Below are 16,608 nucleotides of genomic sequence, written 5' to 3'. Positions count from 1 at the left end.
AACCAAGTTGACACATAAAATTAACCAAATGGGTAAAATGTACTGAGAGAAATAGGCCGTTAGTGTGAGGATTTATGTTTATCTGCTAGGGGTTAGGCTGTGTTTACTGTTTGTTTAGCAAAGGCTAACGTTTGCTTTGGTGTTCTTTTTATTTGGGTTTCTTGAGAGACTTCTTAAATATCATCTGAAACACAAAGTTCTTTCAGTTGTATTACCTTTTTATTATACAGAAGCCCTATTGATGAAACCTATTGTGAGGTGTCTGGGGAGGGGAAGTATTCCATAGTCTTATGTTTAGGTCTCAGTCTTTTAGTGAGATTGTGCCCCTAGGCTCTGACCTTCACAAGTGCTTCTCAGTTTTTTCTCCCTTAGGAAAGATTGGAAAGCTAGAGGGTTTTGGAGTTGGGTTTTTACATCTTGGGGGTTGGTTAGTCTCTGGTAAAATCCCAGCAGGCTCAGGTAAAATAATTTCTCTTGAGGAGAGGCCTTGTTAAGAAATATATACTTAGGGCATATTTTATTTTATTTTATTTAAAAAAAAAATTTTTTTTTTTTTTAAGAATTTCACATTTATTTACTTATTCACTTATTTTTGGCTGTGTTGGGTCCTCGGTTCTGTGCAAGGGCTTTCTCCAGTTGCGGCAAGCGGGACCCACTCTTCATCGCGGTGCGCGGGCCTCTCACGATCGCGGCCTCTCCCGTTGCGGAGCACAGGCTCCAGACGCGCAGGCTCAGTAGTTGTGGCTCACGGGCTTAGTTGCTCCGCGGCATGTGGGATCTTCCCAGACCAGGGCTCGAACCCGTTTGCCCTGCATTGGCAGGCGGATTCTCAACCACTGCGCCACCACGGAAGCCCTATTTTATTTTATTTTTAAATTAGTTTTTATTGGAGTATAGTTGCTTTACGATGTTGTGTTAATTTCTACTGTACAGCAAAATAAATCAGCTGTACTTATACATATATCCCCGCTTTTTTGGATTTCTTTCCCATTTAGGTTACCACAGTGCATTAAGTAGAGTTCCCTGTGCTATACAGTATGTTCTCATTAGTTATTTATTCTACACATTATATCAATTGTGTATATATGTCAATCCAAATCTCCCAATTCCTCCCACCCCCACCCTTTCCCCCTTGGTATCCATACAGAGAAACGTCTCTGTTTCTCTTTCTACTTTGCAGATAAGATAATCTGTGACATTTTTCTAGATTCTACATGTATGTCTTAATGTACGATATTTGTTTTTCTCTTAATGACTTACTTTACTCTATATGACGCTCTCTAGGTCCAACCATCTCTCTGCAAATGACCCAGTTTTGTTCCTTTTTAAGGCTGAGTAATATTCCATTGTATATATATGTACCACATCTTCTTTATCCACTCCTCTGTTGATAGACATTTAGGTTGCTTCCATGTCCAGGCTTTTGTAAATAGTGCTGTAATGAACATTGGGGTGCATGTGTCTTTTTGAATTATGGTTTTCTCAGGGTATATGCCCAGTAGTGGGATTGCTGGGTCATATGGTAGCTCTAGTTTTACTTTTTTAAGGAACCTCCATACTGTTCTCCATAGTGGCTGTATCAGTTTACATTCCTACTAAGAGTGCATGAACGTTCCCTTTTCTCCACACCCTCTCCAGCATTTACTGTTTGTAGATTTTTTGATGATGGCCATTCTGACTGGTGTGAGGTGATACCTCGTAGTTTTGATATGCATTTCCCTAATAATTAGTGATGTTGAGCATCTTTTCATGTGTCTGTTGGCCATCTGTATGTCTTCTTTGGAGAAATGTCTATTTAGGTCTTCCACCCATTATTTTGATTGGGTTTTTTCTTTTTTTGATATTGAGCTCCATGAGCTGCATGTATAGTTTGGAGATTAATCCTTTGTCAGTTGCTTCCTTTGCAAATATTTTCTCCCATTTTGAGGGTTGTCTTTTCGTCTTGTTTATGGTTTCCTTTGCTGTGCAAAAACTTTTAAGTTTCATTAAGTCCCATTTGTTTATTTTTGTTTTTATTTCCATTACTCTAGGAGGTGGGTCAAAAAAGATCTTGCTGTGATTTATGTCACAGAGTGTTCTGCCTTTGTTTTCCTCTGAGAATTTTATAGTGTCCAGTCTTATATTTAGGTCTTTAATCCATTTTGAGTTTTTTTTTTGTTTGTAGAATGTTAGGAAGTGTTCTAATTTCATTCTTTTACATGTAGCTGTCCAGTTTTCTCAGCACCACTTATTGAAGAGACTTTCTCTTCTCCATTGTATATCCTTGCCTCCTTTGTCATAGATTAGTTGACCATAGGTGTGTGGGTTTATCTCTGGGCTTTCTATCCTGTTCCATTGATCTATATTTCTGTTTTTGTGCCAGTAACATGTTGTCTTGATTACTGTAGCTTTGTAGTATAGTCTGAAGTCAGGGAACCTGATTCCTCCAGCTCTGTTTTTCTTTCTCAAGATTGATTTGGCTCTTTCGGGTCTTTGTGTTTCCATAAAAATTGTAAATTTTTTTGTTCTTTTTCTGTGAAAAATGCCATTGGTAGTTTGATAGGGATTGCACTGAATCTGTAGATAGCTTTGGGTAGTATAGTCATTTTCACAATGTTGACTCTTCCAATCCAAGAATATGATATATTTCTCCATCTGTTTGTGTCATCTTTGATTTCTTTCATCAGTATCTTATAGTTTTCTGAGTACAGGTCTTTTGCCTCCTTAGGTAGGTTTATTCCTAGGTATTTTATTCTTTTTGTTGCAATGGTAAATGGGATTGTTTCCTTAATTTCTCTTTCTGATCTTTTGTTGTTAGTGTATAGGAGTGCAAAAGATTTCTGTGTATTAATTTTGTATCCTGTGACTTTACTAAATTCACTGATTAGCTCTAGTAGTTTTCTGGTGGCATCTTTAGGATTTTCTGTGTATAGTATCATATCATCTGTAAATGGTGACAGTTTTACTTCTCCTTTCCCAATTTGAATTTCTTTTATTTCTTTTTCTTCTCTGATTGCCGTGGCTGAGACTTCCAAAACTATGTTGAATAAATAGTGGTGAGAGTGGACACCCCTGTCTTGTTCCTGATCTTAGAGGAAATGTTTTCAGTTTTTCACCATTGAGAATAATGTTGGGTGTGGGTTTGTCATATATGACCTTTATTATGTTGAGGTAGGTTCCCTCTATGCCCACTTTCTGGAGAGTTTTTTTATCATAAATGGGTGTTGAATTTTGTCAAAAGCCTTTTCTGCATCTATTGAGATGGTCATATGGTTTTTGTTCTTCATTTTGTTAATATGGTGAATCACATTGATTTGCGTATATTGAAGAATCCTTGCATCCTTGGGATAAACCCCACTTGATCATGGTGTATGATCCTTTTTATGTGTTGTTGGATTCATTTTGCTAGTATTTTGTTGAGGATTTTTGTGTCTGTGTTCATCAGCGATATTGGCCTATAGTTATCTTTTTTGTGATATCTTTGTCTGGTTTTGCTATCAGGGTGATGGTGGCCTTGTAGAATGAGTTTGGGAGTGTTTTACCCTCTGCAATTTTCAGAAGAGTTTGGGAAGAATAGGTGTTAGCTCTTCCCTAAATTTTTGATAGAATTTGCCTGTGAAGCCTTCTGGTTCTGGAGTTCTGTTGGTTGGAAGATTTTTAATCACAGTTTCAATTTCATTACTTGTGATTTGTCTGTTTATGTTTTCTCTTTCTTCCTGGCTCAGTCTTGGGAGATTGTACTTTTCTAAGAATTTGTCCATTTTTTCCATGTTGTCCATTCTATTGGCATATAGTTGCTTGTAGTAGTCTCTTATGATCCTTTGTATTTCTGTGGTGTCAGCTGTAAGTTCTCCTTTTTCATTTCTAATTTTATTGATTTGAGTCCACTCCCTTTTTTTCTTGTTGATGATGGCTAAACGTGTATCAATTTTGTTTATTTTCTCAGAGAACCAGCTTTTAGTTTTATTGATCTTTGCTATTGTTTTCTTCCTTTCTATTTCATTTATTTCTGCTGTGGTCTTTATGATTTCTTTCCTTCTACTAACTTTGGGTTTTGTTTGTTCTTCTTTCTCTAGTTGCTCTAGATGTAAGGTTAGGTTGTTTATTTGAGATTTTTCTTGTTTCTTGAGGTAAGATTGTATTGCTATAAACTTCCATCCTAGAACTGCTTTTGCTGCATCCCATAAGTGTTGGGTTGTTGTGTTTTTGTTGTCATTTGTTTCTTGTTATTTTCTGATTTCCTCTTTGATTTCTTCAGTGATTTTTTGGTTATTTAGTTGCATATTGTTTAGCCTCCATGTGTTTATGGTTTTTACATTTTTTTCCCTGTAATTGATTTCTTATCTCATAGCGTTGTGGTTGGAAAAGATGCTTGATATGATTTCAATTTTCTTAAATTTACTGAGACTTGATTTATGACCCAGGATGTGAGCTCTCCTGGAGAATGTTTTGTGTGCACTTGAGAAGAAAGTGTATTCTGCTGCTTTTGGATGAGATGTACTGTAAGTGTCAGTTAAGTCTATCTGGTCTAATGTGTCATTTAAGGCTTGTGTTTCCTTATTAATTTTCTGTCTCGCTGATCTATCCATTGGTGTAAGTGGAGTGTTAACGTCCCCCACTATTGTGTTACTGTCAAATTCCCCTTTTATGGCTGTTAGCATTTGCCTTGTGTATCAAGGTACTCCTAAGTTGGGTGCATAAATATTTACAATTCTTATATCTTCTTCTTGGATTGATCCCTTGATCACTATGTAGTGTCCTTCCTTTTCTGTTGTAATAGTCTTTATTTTAAAGTCTATCTTCGGGCTTCCCTGGTGGTCCAGTGGTAAAGAATCCACCTTCCAATGCAGGGGATGCGGGTTTAATCCCTGGTTGGGGAACTAAGATCCCACATGCCGTGGGGCAACTAAGCCCACGCGCTTCAACTATTGAGCTTGGACGCCTCAACTGGAGAGCCTGCGTGCCACAAACTACAGAGCCCATGCGCTCTGGAGTCTGCATGCCACAACTACAGACCCCACATGCCCTGGAGCCCATGTACCACAGCTAGAGAGAAGTCCGCGTGCCACAGCTAGAGAGAAGCCCGCGTGCTGCAATGAGGAGTGTGCATGCTGCAACTAAATATACTGCATGCTGCAACAAAGATACTGCCTGCTGCAAGTAACACCTGGCGCAGCCAAAAAATAAAATAAAAATAATAAAGTCTATCTTGTCTGATATGAGTATTGCTACTCCAGCTTTCTTTTGTTTCCCATTTGCATGGAATATCTTTTTCCATCCCCTCACTTTCAGTCTGTATGTGTCCCTAGGTCTGAAGTGGGTCTCTCGTAGACAGCATATACACGGGTCTTGTTATTGTATCCATTCAGCCAGTCTGTGTCTTTTGGTTGGAGCATTTAATCCATTTACATTCAAGGTAATTATCGATATGTATGTACATTCAAGGTAATTATTGATATGTATGTTCCTATTACCATTTTCTTAATTGTTTTGGGTTTGTTTTTGTAGGTCTTTTTCTTCTCTTGTGTTTCCTGCCTAGAGAGTTCCTTTAGCATTTGTTGTAGAGCTGGTTTGGTGGTGCTGAATTCTCTTAGCTTTTGCTTGTCTGTAAAGCTTTTGATTTGTCCGTCGAGTCTGGATCAGATACATGCTGGGTAGAGTAATCTTGGTTGTAGGTTTTTCCCTTTCATCACTTTAAATATGTCCTGCCACTCCCTTTTGGCCTGCAGCATTTCTGCTGAAAAATGAGCTCATAACCTTATGGGGATTCCCTTGTAGTTTATTTGTTGCTTTTCCCTTCCTGCTTTTAATATTTTTTCTTCATATTTAATTTTTTTTAGCTTGATAACATGTGTCTTGGCATGTTTCTCCTTGGGTTTATCCTGTATGGGACTCTCTGCGCTTCCTGGACTTGGGTGGCTATTTCCCTTCCCATGTTAGGGAAGCTCTTGAGTATAATCTGTTCAGATATTTTCTTAGGCCCTTTCCCTTTCTCTTCTTCTTCTTCTGGGACCCCTATAATTCGAATGTTGGTGCATTTAATGTTGTCCCAGAGGTCTCTGAGACTGTCCTCATTTCTTTTCATTCTTTTTTCTTTATTCTGCTCTGCATCAGTTATTTCCACCATTCTGTCTTCCAGGTCACTTATCCGTTCTTCTGCTTCAGTTATTCTGCTATTGATTCCTGCTAGGGTATTTTTCATTTCAGTTATTGTGCTGTTCATCACTGATTGTTTGTTCTTTGGTTCTTCTAGGTCCTTGTTAAATATTTCTTTTATCTTCTCGATCCATGCCTCCATTGTGTTTCCGAGATCTTGGATCATCTTTACTATCATTACTCTGAATTGTTTCTCAGGTAGATTGCCTATTGCCTCTTCATCTATTTGGTCTTGTGGGATTTTACCTTGCTCCTTCATCTGCAACATATTTCTCTGTCATCTCATTTTGTCTAACCTGCTTTGTTTATGGTCTCCTTTCTGTGGGCTGCAGGGTTGTGGTTCCTCTTGCTTCTGTGGTCTTCCCCCTGGTGAGTGAGGTTGGTCCAAGGGCTTGTGTAGGTTTCCTGGTGGGAGGGGCTGGTGCTTACGCTCTGGTGCGTGGATCTGAGTGTTTTCCCTCTAATGGCAGGGCCGCACCAGGTGGTGTGTTTTGGGGAGTCTGAGCTTAGTATGGCTTTAAGCAACCTGTCTGTAGACGGGTGGGGCTGTGTTCATGTCTTGCTGGTTGTTTGGTGTGAGGTGTCCAGCACTAGAGCCTGCAGGCAGTTGAGTGGAGCCATGTCTTGGTGTTGATATGGATACCTCCAGCAGAGCACACTCCAATTAATATTCCCTGGGCCTGGGAATTCTCTGGTGGTCCAGCATGCTGGACTCTGTGCTCCCACCACGGAGGCCCAGGCCTGACCCCTGGCCAGGGAACCAAGACCTCGGAAGCTGCACAGTGTGGCCAGAGAAATAAGAAAAAAAAAGGAAAAGTAAAGAAAACTAGCAGAGAAATAAAACCCAAGACAAATAGCAAAAACAAAAGCAAACGAGCAGCAGGAACAACAACACAACACACACACACCCACACATACACACAGAAAAAAAAATAAGAGAACAAAGAATTCAAAAATGAGAGAAATCAATATGGACTAAAGTAATAAGAACAAAAAATGAAAAATAAAACAGGAAGCAAGCAAAAAAGTGAAGAAAACATAAAATATACACATGAAAGCAATAAAAATAAAATAAAATAAAACAAAAATCAAAGAACCAAAGCCAGAAAAAAACCACAAAACAACCAAAAAGTAAAATAAAAATAGAAAAATTAAAAATATATATATTTAAAAAACTAAAAAATAAGAATAAAAGATAAAAAATAAAGCAACAGCACCAACAACTGAACAAAATGAAACAAACAATAAAAGCATAACAGTAATAAATATATTTTCCTGGGGCATCCTCTCTCAGTGTCCTTGCTCCCACAGTGAGCCACAGCCAATCCCCGCCTCCCAGGGAGGCCTTCCAATACCTCTGCATAAGTCTCTGCACCTGCTGTGGGCACTGTGGGGCCAGCTCAGAGTCTGACCTGGCCTGACTCTCACGTGTACTTGCCCCCAAAGTCCACTGCTGTGAAGGCTACACTGAACTCAATTGTTGGAACACTCGTCTGTTCAGGTATCTCACAGAAGCAAGATTTACCAACCCGATCTTGGGGATTTAATCCACAGCTTCTGCAGCTGCACGGAAAGATTTCTGTTCCTCTTCCTTAGGTGCACTGCCCCTGGGGCTCAGCTTCGGTTTTGATCCCTTCTCTGCATGTGTGCCACCTTCCTTCCTTGCCCAGGCATGAGGGAGCAGAAGCCGCAGCTGATTGGGTCACACTTACTCAGGCCGGGGAGGGCACAGCGGCTACAGTTGGCGGGGCGGCCACAATTGGGGTGTGTGTGAGTTGCCTGCGGCGGCAGGGACCAGCAGGCAGTTGCAACAGACTGTGGTGCACTGGCTCTGGTGGGAGTCCCTCCTGGTACCCGTGGATGCAGGAGCTGGCGTGTGAGGGTGGTGGCTGCTCTGCCCCGCCCCCATGCGCCACTCAACAATGTCACTTCACCTTCCAGGCAGACCACACTTCCTCTGTGGGCATTCCTGGCTGTGCTTCCGTCACTCCCGTCCCCTCTGCTGTGCCCGTGGAGGCAGAGGCCGGCTGCAAAGGGGTTGTAATGGTGGCCCTGCCCCTTGCATGCCACTCAAGAGTGATGCCTTACTTCTATGGTGTCCGGAACTTTTCCCACAAACTTTCGTGGTTGTAGAGCTCCTTACTCCTGTCCCTTCAGGCTGTCTTTTCGTAGCCAACAGCTGTCCCTTCCCTGGGTCCTCACTCCAAACCCGATTTTCCAGCACCCAGACCTTGTTTGCAATAGGTGACTCATGACTCAGGCTGGAATGCACAGAGCTGTGGTGTAGACCATGTGTGCAGTTCTTACTTTGCCCTGCCTTCCACTGACCAATGGCTGCTTCTCCTTTGATTCCCCTCGAAGGTCCTTTTCTGTCCCAGCTGATTTCCCCACCATGAGGGAGTTAGAATTTCTGAGTTGAGGGGACCTCTCCTCACCTTCAGCTTCCTGCCAGGGTTGCTGGTCCCATTTTTGATTCCTCTTTTTTTTTTCTTTCTTTCATCTTACCCAGTTGTGAGGGGATTTTTCTTGTCCTTTTAGGTTCTGAAGTCTTCTACTAATGTTCAGCAGGGGCTCTATGAGAATTGTTCTATTTGTAGATGTATTCTTGATGTACTTGCGAGGAGCAACGAATTCCACGTCTTCCTATTCTGCCATCTTGACTCCTCCACACTAGGGCATATTTTTAAATGTCTGTGTTCCCTTTCCCCCCACAGAAAGCAGGAAGGGACTTTTCTCTGATCTTCACGGTGACAATCTGATCGTGCTCCTGTGTGTAGAATTCACGAAATTATGGGAACTCCTCTAGACTGGGCCCTCCCAGACATTTTAACTCTCAAACATGTCCACACTGATCCTCCAGTAATTTGTTAATTGAAAATTTGATTTTCCTACCTTGTTACTGGTTTCCATGGAGTTTCCTTTCTTCTGGGTTTTTGCTCTGCTAAATTGTCATTCTCTGTATCTGCCTGTCTCTCTAGTTTTGGGAACAGCAATTTGCCCTATGACCTCAGTTCTCTGATGATTCTACGAAGAGGTGTTGATTTTCAGTTTGCTCAGCTTTTTTCATGTTGTGTGAAAAGGAGAGACAACTTCCAAGTTCCTACATCCTGGACTGGAAGCCAGAAGTCCCTCCATTATGTTTTTGTTGTTCCATTGAGTAATGTTCAATAGCCATTACTTTTCCAAACTTGTAGTCTGTGGAATAGAGTAACAGTTAAGAATGATGATTCCTTTAGTTTATTTAAATCTTAACTATGTTTCTAGTCAAACTACTAGAAAGTCACACACACACAATTTTTTTAGCTAGTTGCAGAAAAACTTTCATAGAACAATCTAATAATATAACATTTTATTGATAATAGTATAAAAATTGCCATATATCTTCTTTTGGTAAGACTATGCTTTACCTTTGTTGCTGTTAGTTATAAAGTAAATCTTGTAATAAATTTCTCCTTCAAGTATTGTATTAGATAACACGACTCTGCTAATAACCAAGTGTATTGTATTCAATTAGATGATTTTTTTAAACATTATATTTCTCTTTTTCCTTACCTTCTAGGAAGCTCATAGATAAGTTTTGGTTCCCAGGTACATTTAATTCTCTCACCCCTTCCCCTTTCTCCATTTGCCATTGTTTTAGTTGTTGTGGTTTCATTACTTGTTTTTTTAATTAAAAATTTTATGTGCATTTGAAAGTAGGTCATATAAATAATATATTAACTATGCTCAAGTATTGCCTCCTACAGTTTTAGGTCTTCTATGCCACTGCTGCCACACCCCCCTTTTTTAAAAAAATGCTTCATATTCACTATCATTCTCTTCTTACTCTATAGACTTCTTTTGACCATGATTTGAATTATTCATTTCATGGCTTATCCATAATAAATTATTTGTTTGAGACATACTTTCTCTTGTCACTCTTTATGCTTTATGGTTCCTCTGAGTTCTATTTGCTATTTTAATATTAACTCAAGGCAGACCATTAAGAATGTACTCTACTGTATCCAGAAAAGTTTGTTTGAAAAGGTTTCATGAAGCTAAATTTAGGACTTAGAGGGTATTATGCTTAGTGAAGTAAGTCAGAAAAGACAAATAATATATGATATCACTTATATGTGGAATCTGAACAATAAAACAAACTAGTGAATATAACAAAAAAGAAACAGACTCACATAGAACAAACTAGTGGTTACCAGTGGGGAGAGGAAAGGGGGAAGGGACAAGATAGGTGTAGGGGATTAAGAGGTACAAACTACTATGTATAACGTAAATAAGCTAAAAGGATATATTGTACAGCACAGGGAATATAGCCATTTTGAATAATAACTATAAATGGAGTATAACCTTTAAAAATTGTGAATCATGTTATACACCTGAAACTTATATAATTTATTATAAATCAACTATACCTCAATAAAAAAGAAAACAAAATAAATGAATTGTAACTATATATACCTGTGCTTTCATTATAGAAACTAGATCATTGAGGGTATATTTTATCAGGAAAATATTTTCAGTTATACAAAATTTAACAGATCTTTGAGAGTTTATCAGTCCTCTTCCATTGGGAGTACATCTTCGTCTAACTTATTACTTTAATGATTATAATATATAATACCAGTTATTAAACTAATTATCAAAATTTGATAGTTTTGGTTAACTAAGTTCCCACTGTATTTTGTGTTTTTATTTAAAAATTAAGTCTATATTTGTCCTGTGGATTACTAAATTCACTCAAATGCCAACATTTTAATATATTAAATAATTTTCATGAAAGGGCTTGCTATTGGTGTCATTTATATTGTCAAGTTTAGTTCACATTATTGGGCAAACCCTTCTGAACCTTAAATCATTTGATCTAGTGTCTCATCTTCCTGACAGTCTCCAGAATAGATGAGGATGCTCAATTTTTGTCATTTCTCCTTTGAAAGGATAGGCCTGTAGGTATTTCAGTCTTAGTGTTCATATGATTGAATTTATCATTCAGTGTCAGTCTCATTCATAAACATTTACTATAATCTAGTTTGGGAGATAGTATGAGTACATAGATAATCAGTAAGACTAGGTAATTTGTTATGTGTCAGATGAATAATGTAGGCAATACAGAAATTTAGAAATAGCACAAATTACTGTGATAGCTGGGGAAGGCTTCATTGAGGAGGTAGAAGTTGAATCTTGAAGGAGGCTGAGACTTAGATGAGAAAAGAAGAATAGGCTATGAATTGTGGATGGGCCATGTTTATGCATCTGTTTTTATGCTGTTTGATTGATGTCAAACACATTTTGATATGCCCTAATAATTAAAATAGGAAATAAAAATTAAAACTAATATGAGGTACCATTTATACCTCATTTGTAAAAACTTACCAAGCTTGAGCGTCATGTTGGTGCACATGTGGAGCTATGAGAACTCTTGAAGTGCATATAGCCAAGAACTAGTAATGCCACCTCTTAATATAAATAATCAAGAGCAATGTTTTATTAATATGATCCCCACACTGAAAAAAATACATTTTACGTCATGACCCAGTGTACACAGAGATGAAATAAAAGTTTCATATATACACTACTATATATAAAATAGATAACTAATAAGGATCTACTCTGTAGCACAGTGCTTAATACTCTATTATGGCGTATATGGAAAAAGAGTACGAAAGAGTGGATATATGTATGTGTATAACTGATTCACTTTACTGTGCAGCAGAAACTTACACAACATTATAAATCAACTATACTCCAATAAGAATTTAAAAAAATAATGTAGTTCTTACTATATATAATAAAGGTAAAATATAACAAAGCATGTATCAAGTATGAATTTAATAATGTTTAAATAAAATAGAAATTCTAAATTAAACACTGCAAAAAAATTTAAGAGATACTAGTTTCAGATATTGGTTGAAAAAATGAGTGGGTTGACAAAAGTTGAGTAAGTTTAGTAAAGAGTTAATATCAGGACTTGGATGTCAGTTTTAGCATGTTGGCTCGAGGTGGCAGCAGATAATTCAGATGGAGGTATTTTAGAGAAAACTGGAAATGTGGGATTGGTGATTGGGAAAGAGTCAGGGCTGGATTATGGATTGGGTAGTCTTTCAGACAGATGAGATCAGAAGCCAAGAGAGTGGGTAAATTTTCTGAGGGAAAAGCTGTAAAGATTTGAGAAGAGGGAAACTAAGAATTGAGTCATGGATACATCCTCCAATTAGCTATCATTTACTCTGGTAGGTGAGAAGAATATTCAGTTAAAAATTATGGCAGTTTTAATATTCTGAATATTCTTTCTACAGAGCAAGATACTTTTTGTATCGACAGACTTTCCATTTTTCATTCTTTAAAATTGCTTATGCTTTCACAAAACTGTATTCATTTGTCTAAAAAATGTTTTCTTCCAAATGATAGTCAAATAGAGGATAATTCTTATCTTAGCTACATAAGCATTTTCTTTAATTAGAATGTTTTGTAAAATTTCGTTTTTTTCCTATAACACACAGAAATCCAAAAAGTTTGCTTTCTGTATGTGGCTTAATATTTGGTATCCAGTTTTTATGGGTTCTTCATCTTAAACTAGTAAGTCAGTACCATATTTGCACATTTTACTTGAAAATCTCTGGGCATGTCATAGGAAATGAGTATTATGATAATGGATGTTATTATGAAAGGTAGTTAATTCTAATATTATCAGTCAAAATCTAAAACTTTTTACATAAAATTATTTTTTCTTAGAAATACCAGCTCATCAGTAATTTTGCTTTTTTCCATAGAGAGAATCAGGACTAAAACAGGAAATAAATGACCTTGTAAAACAGAAGATTGCAGTAGATGAAGAAAATGCTTTCTTAAGGAAAGAATTCAGTGACTTGCAGAAGAAATTTAAAGATAAAAGTCAAGAAGTTAAGGTGTGTTGACTTGTACATAGTTTTACAGTACTTTCTTTGAAGTCCTACTTAAAGCTTTGTCAGCCTTTGTGGCACAGAAAGTGACAAGCTTGGAGGAAAAATTGCCTTAGGCCCTGCTGTACCATACAGTTTTCTCACATGCAAAAACTCTGAGAAAGATGCTTTAAAGCTAAGACTCTAAGCTTTATAACTTTCAGATAAATAGTTAATGATGGAAATGGAGCTAAGAAAGTAAGAGTGTGAATATGTGGCTTCTTGTAATTAGATTCTGATGGGACTGGCATTATTAATTGATAAAACCCAGGTCTGGAAGGATATGTCTGTGTGGGTCTCAAAAATAGCTGGGGACAGCATCAAAGGCAGCTCGATCAATTAATGGACTCTTTGCAAATGTGTACTCATCAAAGCTGTCATCCAGTGAAAAAATATGACCCATCCACCTGCATGAAAAGAGGCCAATAAAAGTATACAGGTGACCTTGGCCATCAAATATAGAAGCTGCTGTGGGGGTAAAATTGCACAGTTTATATTTGCTGATTAGTTCTCACCTGTTGTTTGGTTTGTTTCATTTTGGTTTTTTTATCGGCCCCTGTGGTACTGTTCTGCAGGACACTAAGGAGTGTGTACAGAATAAGGAAGAGCAAAACAGACTGGTTATAAAAAATATGAAGGAGGAAAATGAGAAATTAAGTACCCACTGTGCTGACCTGCTAAATGACCTGGAGAAACTGAGGAAACAGGAAGCACATTGGAGAAAAGAAAAGTATAGCATTGATGCAAAAATAAAGGTATGCAATTAGAATGGAATCCGTGCTGTTATTTTGGATCTAACTTCTTATAGGAAGTTTATTACATGTTATTTTCTTTAAATAACAAGTTATATATTCATATCCACCAGTGGGGACTAGCATTAATTTATATTCCTTCAGTTAAGACCCACAGCTTTTTAAAAATTGATGTTGCAAAGCAGGAAACTGACTTCAAATACTTCTCTAAAATGTAATCATTAAAAAATAAAGGCTATTGCATTTTGAAATAAAACATGTTTTGAAAAAACATATTTAGAATTATGAATTTTGGCTTCTTTCAGTTAGGGATTAAATTTATAAATATAGCTAGGATTCATTGCAGTATGGTTTTAATACTGTATTTTCCAGGTCCTTTAAAAACTATGTAAAAAAAGCACAAAACAGTTAAAAAATACTCACATGTGTTTTATAGGTGTTTCTTTGGCTTGAGAGGGCCTTATTCATCGTAAAATTTTATTTTTATAGAAGATAAAAGGTACAATCAATCTTTATAATATTCTTATATCCTTTTTGATCAGTTATTTTTCAAAATAATATTTTTTTGTAGCTTTCTCTTAGTCTTGAGAATGTTTTTGTTCATTTTTTCCCATCGAATTTCAGGTTTCTCTTTTAACATAGATTTTGTTGAAAAGGTTTGAAACAAATTTTAGTGCTAGTAAATATGATAGTCCCTCTATGTATACATGCTTAAGAAGAATATATAACATAAGTATACACACATATATATATATAGCTATTAAAATATTGTAAGAATGGATATGTGTGTCTATACGTGTGTGTGAGTGTATGCATGTGTGCCTGATTATTTAAGGATTTGTCTTTCTGAGTGTGTGAATCTATTCATTGCAGATATTTAAGGAAATACATACAGTAATTCTGTTAGTGCACAATCAGGGAATGACTGAGCCATTGAGAGAAGTGAATTCTGGCACATTTGTTTTCTTATTTTTATATCAGTTTCTGCTTCCCTACAGCCTTTAAGCAGTTTGGTAGTGTCATAAGGGTAAGTGGTACTTCTTTGTGTTAATCATAGCTACATGATTTTTTGATGATAATTTCATTTCCTTCTTTGCCATTCAAATAGTCCATTCTGTGATTTACAGTTCTGACTCTTTTTTCTATTAGAGTGCTTGTCTTTTCTTATTAATTTGTAAGCATTCTTTATTCTAGATAGCAATACTTAAAAATATATATATATATTACACATACCTTCTGTTCAGTGAGTCTTGAATAAGGTGAATTAAACATTCAAAAATTTGTGAATTTTTATAGAGTCATTTTTATTATTTTCTTCTCTAATGTTTTTGTTTTAGAAGTCTTATATTCTGAAGTATTCCCTACCCTAAAAATTTTAATCTATTTAGAATTCATTTTTGGGTGTGGTGTTCCACACCATTTATTCAGTAGTTTATTGATTTGTGATGCAGTCTCTCTCACATCTCTAAGTTTCCATGGGTGTGTTTGGGTTTGTTTCTGGACTTCCTATTATTTTCATGGTTTAGGTATTGTAGTTTTAGAATTTTACTCATTATTTTGTAGGGTGATCTACTTCTTTATTCTTCTTTTTATAAGTCATGGGCCCTATATGTGCCTCTTCACTATCTAATAATATTTAAGGATCATTTCATTAGTTTTACTGAAAAATTCTGTTAGAAAGCAGGTTGGAACATCATCTAATTTATGAATTAATTTTGGAAGAATTATAATCCTGCTATTTAAGAATGTGGCATATGGTTTTGTAATTTTCTTAAAATGGTACTGTTCATTTTTATTAGATTTGTTCCTAGCTATTAATATTAATGTTAAAATATTGTTTTATGCTAAATAATTTTTTTTGCTGAATAATATTTTAAATTATATTTTTAATTAATTATTTCTAGAAGACAGCAATATTACTGAATTATCTTGAGCTTTTCAACAATTTTCCCCAAATGTCTTACTAGTTCAAAAAATGTGTACATTTTCTAGATTTTTCTAAGTTATATAATCACATTGTCAGTTAGAAAACTGCCTCTTTCTTTCCTTTTAGGGTATAATTCACATACCATACATTTAATCCATTTAAAGCGTACAGGCCAATAGTTTTTAGTTTATGCAGAGTTGTGCAACTATTATCAAAATTACTTTTAGAACATTTTCATCATCCCCAAAAGAAGCCCTGTAACCTTTAACAATCACTCCTCATTTATCCTTAGCTCTGCAGCCCGAGATAACCACTTATGGCCTTTCTCTCTTTATAGATTTATCTGCTCTAAACATTTCACATTAATGAAATTATAGTATATGATCTTTTGTGACTGACTTCTTCCACTTAGAATAATGTTTTCAGGTTTTATCCATGTTGTAACATGTATCAGTAGTTCATTCTTTTTATAGTTTAATAATATTCTATTATATAAATATCCTACATTTTATTCATTTATCTCAAGTAGAAGGACATTTGTGTTATGAATAATACTGCTACAAATATCTGTGTACAAGATTTTGTGTATACATCACACATTTTTATTTCTCATAGGTACATACCAAAGAGAGAGATTACTAGGTCATGTGGTAATTCTTTTTTTAAGCTTCTGAGGAACTGTCAGACTGTTTTCAAAAGCAGCTGTACTATTTTACATTCCAAACAGGAGTTACTGAGGGTTCTGATTTCTCTTTGTCCTCGTCAGCACTTGTTATTGTCTATCTTTTTGATTGGAGCCATCTTTGTGGATGTGAATGGCAGCTCATTGTGGGTTTGATTTGCTTTTCCCTGATGGCTAAAA

The 16,608-nt window shown here is 36.4% G+C and overlaps 1 protein-coding gene across 5 annotated transcripts in view; it reads left to right on the top strand.

Annotated features, from left to right (window-relative positions):
• Positions 1-16,608, top strand: part of CNTLN (centlein) — a 341,438-nt gene that overhangs the window by 89,694 nt on the left and 235,136 nt on the right. For 4 of the 5 annotated variants that reach the window (XM_057548126.1, XM_057548127.1, XM_057548125.1 and 1 more), the window contains exons 4-5: positions 12,900-13,034; positions 13,643-13,822. The exons of the other annotated variant lie outside the window; for it this stretch is intronic. In XM_057548126.1, coding sequence (XP_057404109.1) covers positions 12,900-13,034; positions 13,643-13,822 — 315 coding nt within the window. The remainder of the gene's footprint in view (positions 1-12,899; positions 13,035-13,642; positions 13,823-16,608) is intronic. 5 annotated transcript variants of the gene reach the window in all.

Source organism: Balaenoptera acutorostrata, chromosome 6 (genome assembly GCF_949987535.1).
Source record: "Balaenoptera acutorostrata chromosome 6, mBalAcu1.1, whole genome shotgun sequence".
Classification (NCBI taxonomy): Eukaryota; Metazoa; Chordata; class Mammalia; order Artiodactyla; family Balaenopteridae; genus Balaenoptera; species Balaenoptera acutorostrata.
The sequence above is the reverse complement of the archived record's forward strand: the minus strand, read 5'-3'. Positions and strand labels throughout refer to the sequence as shown.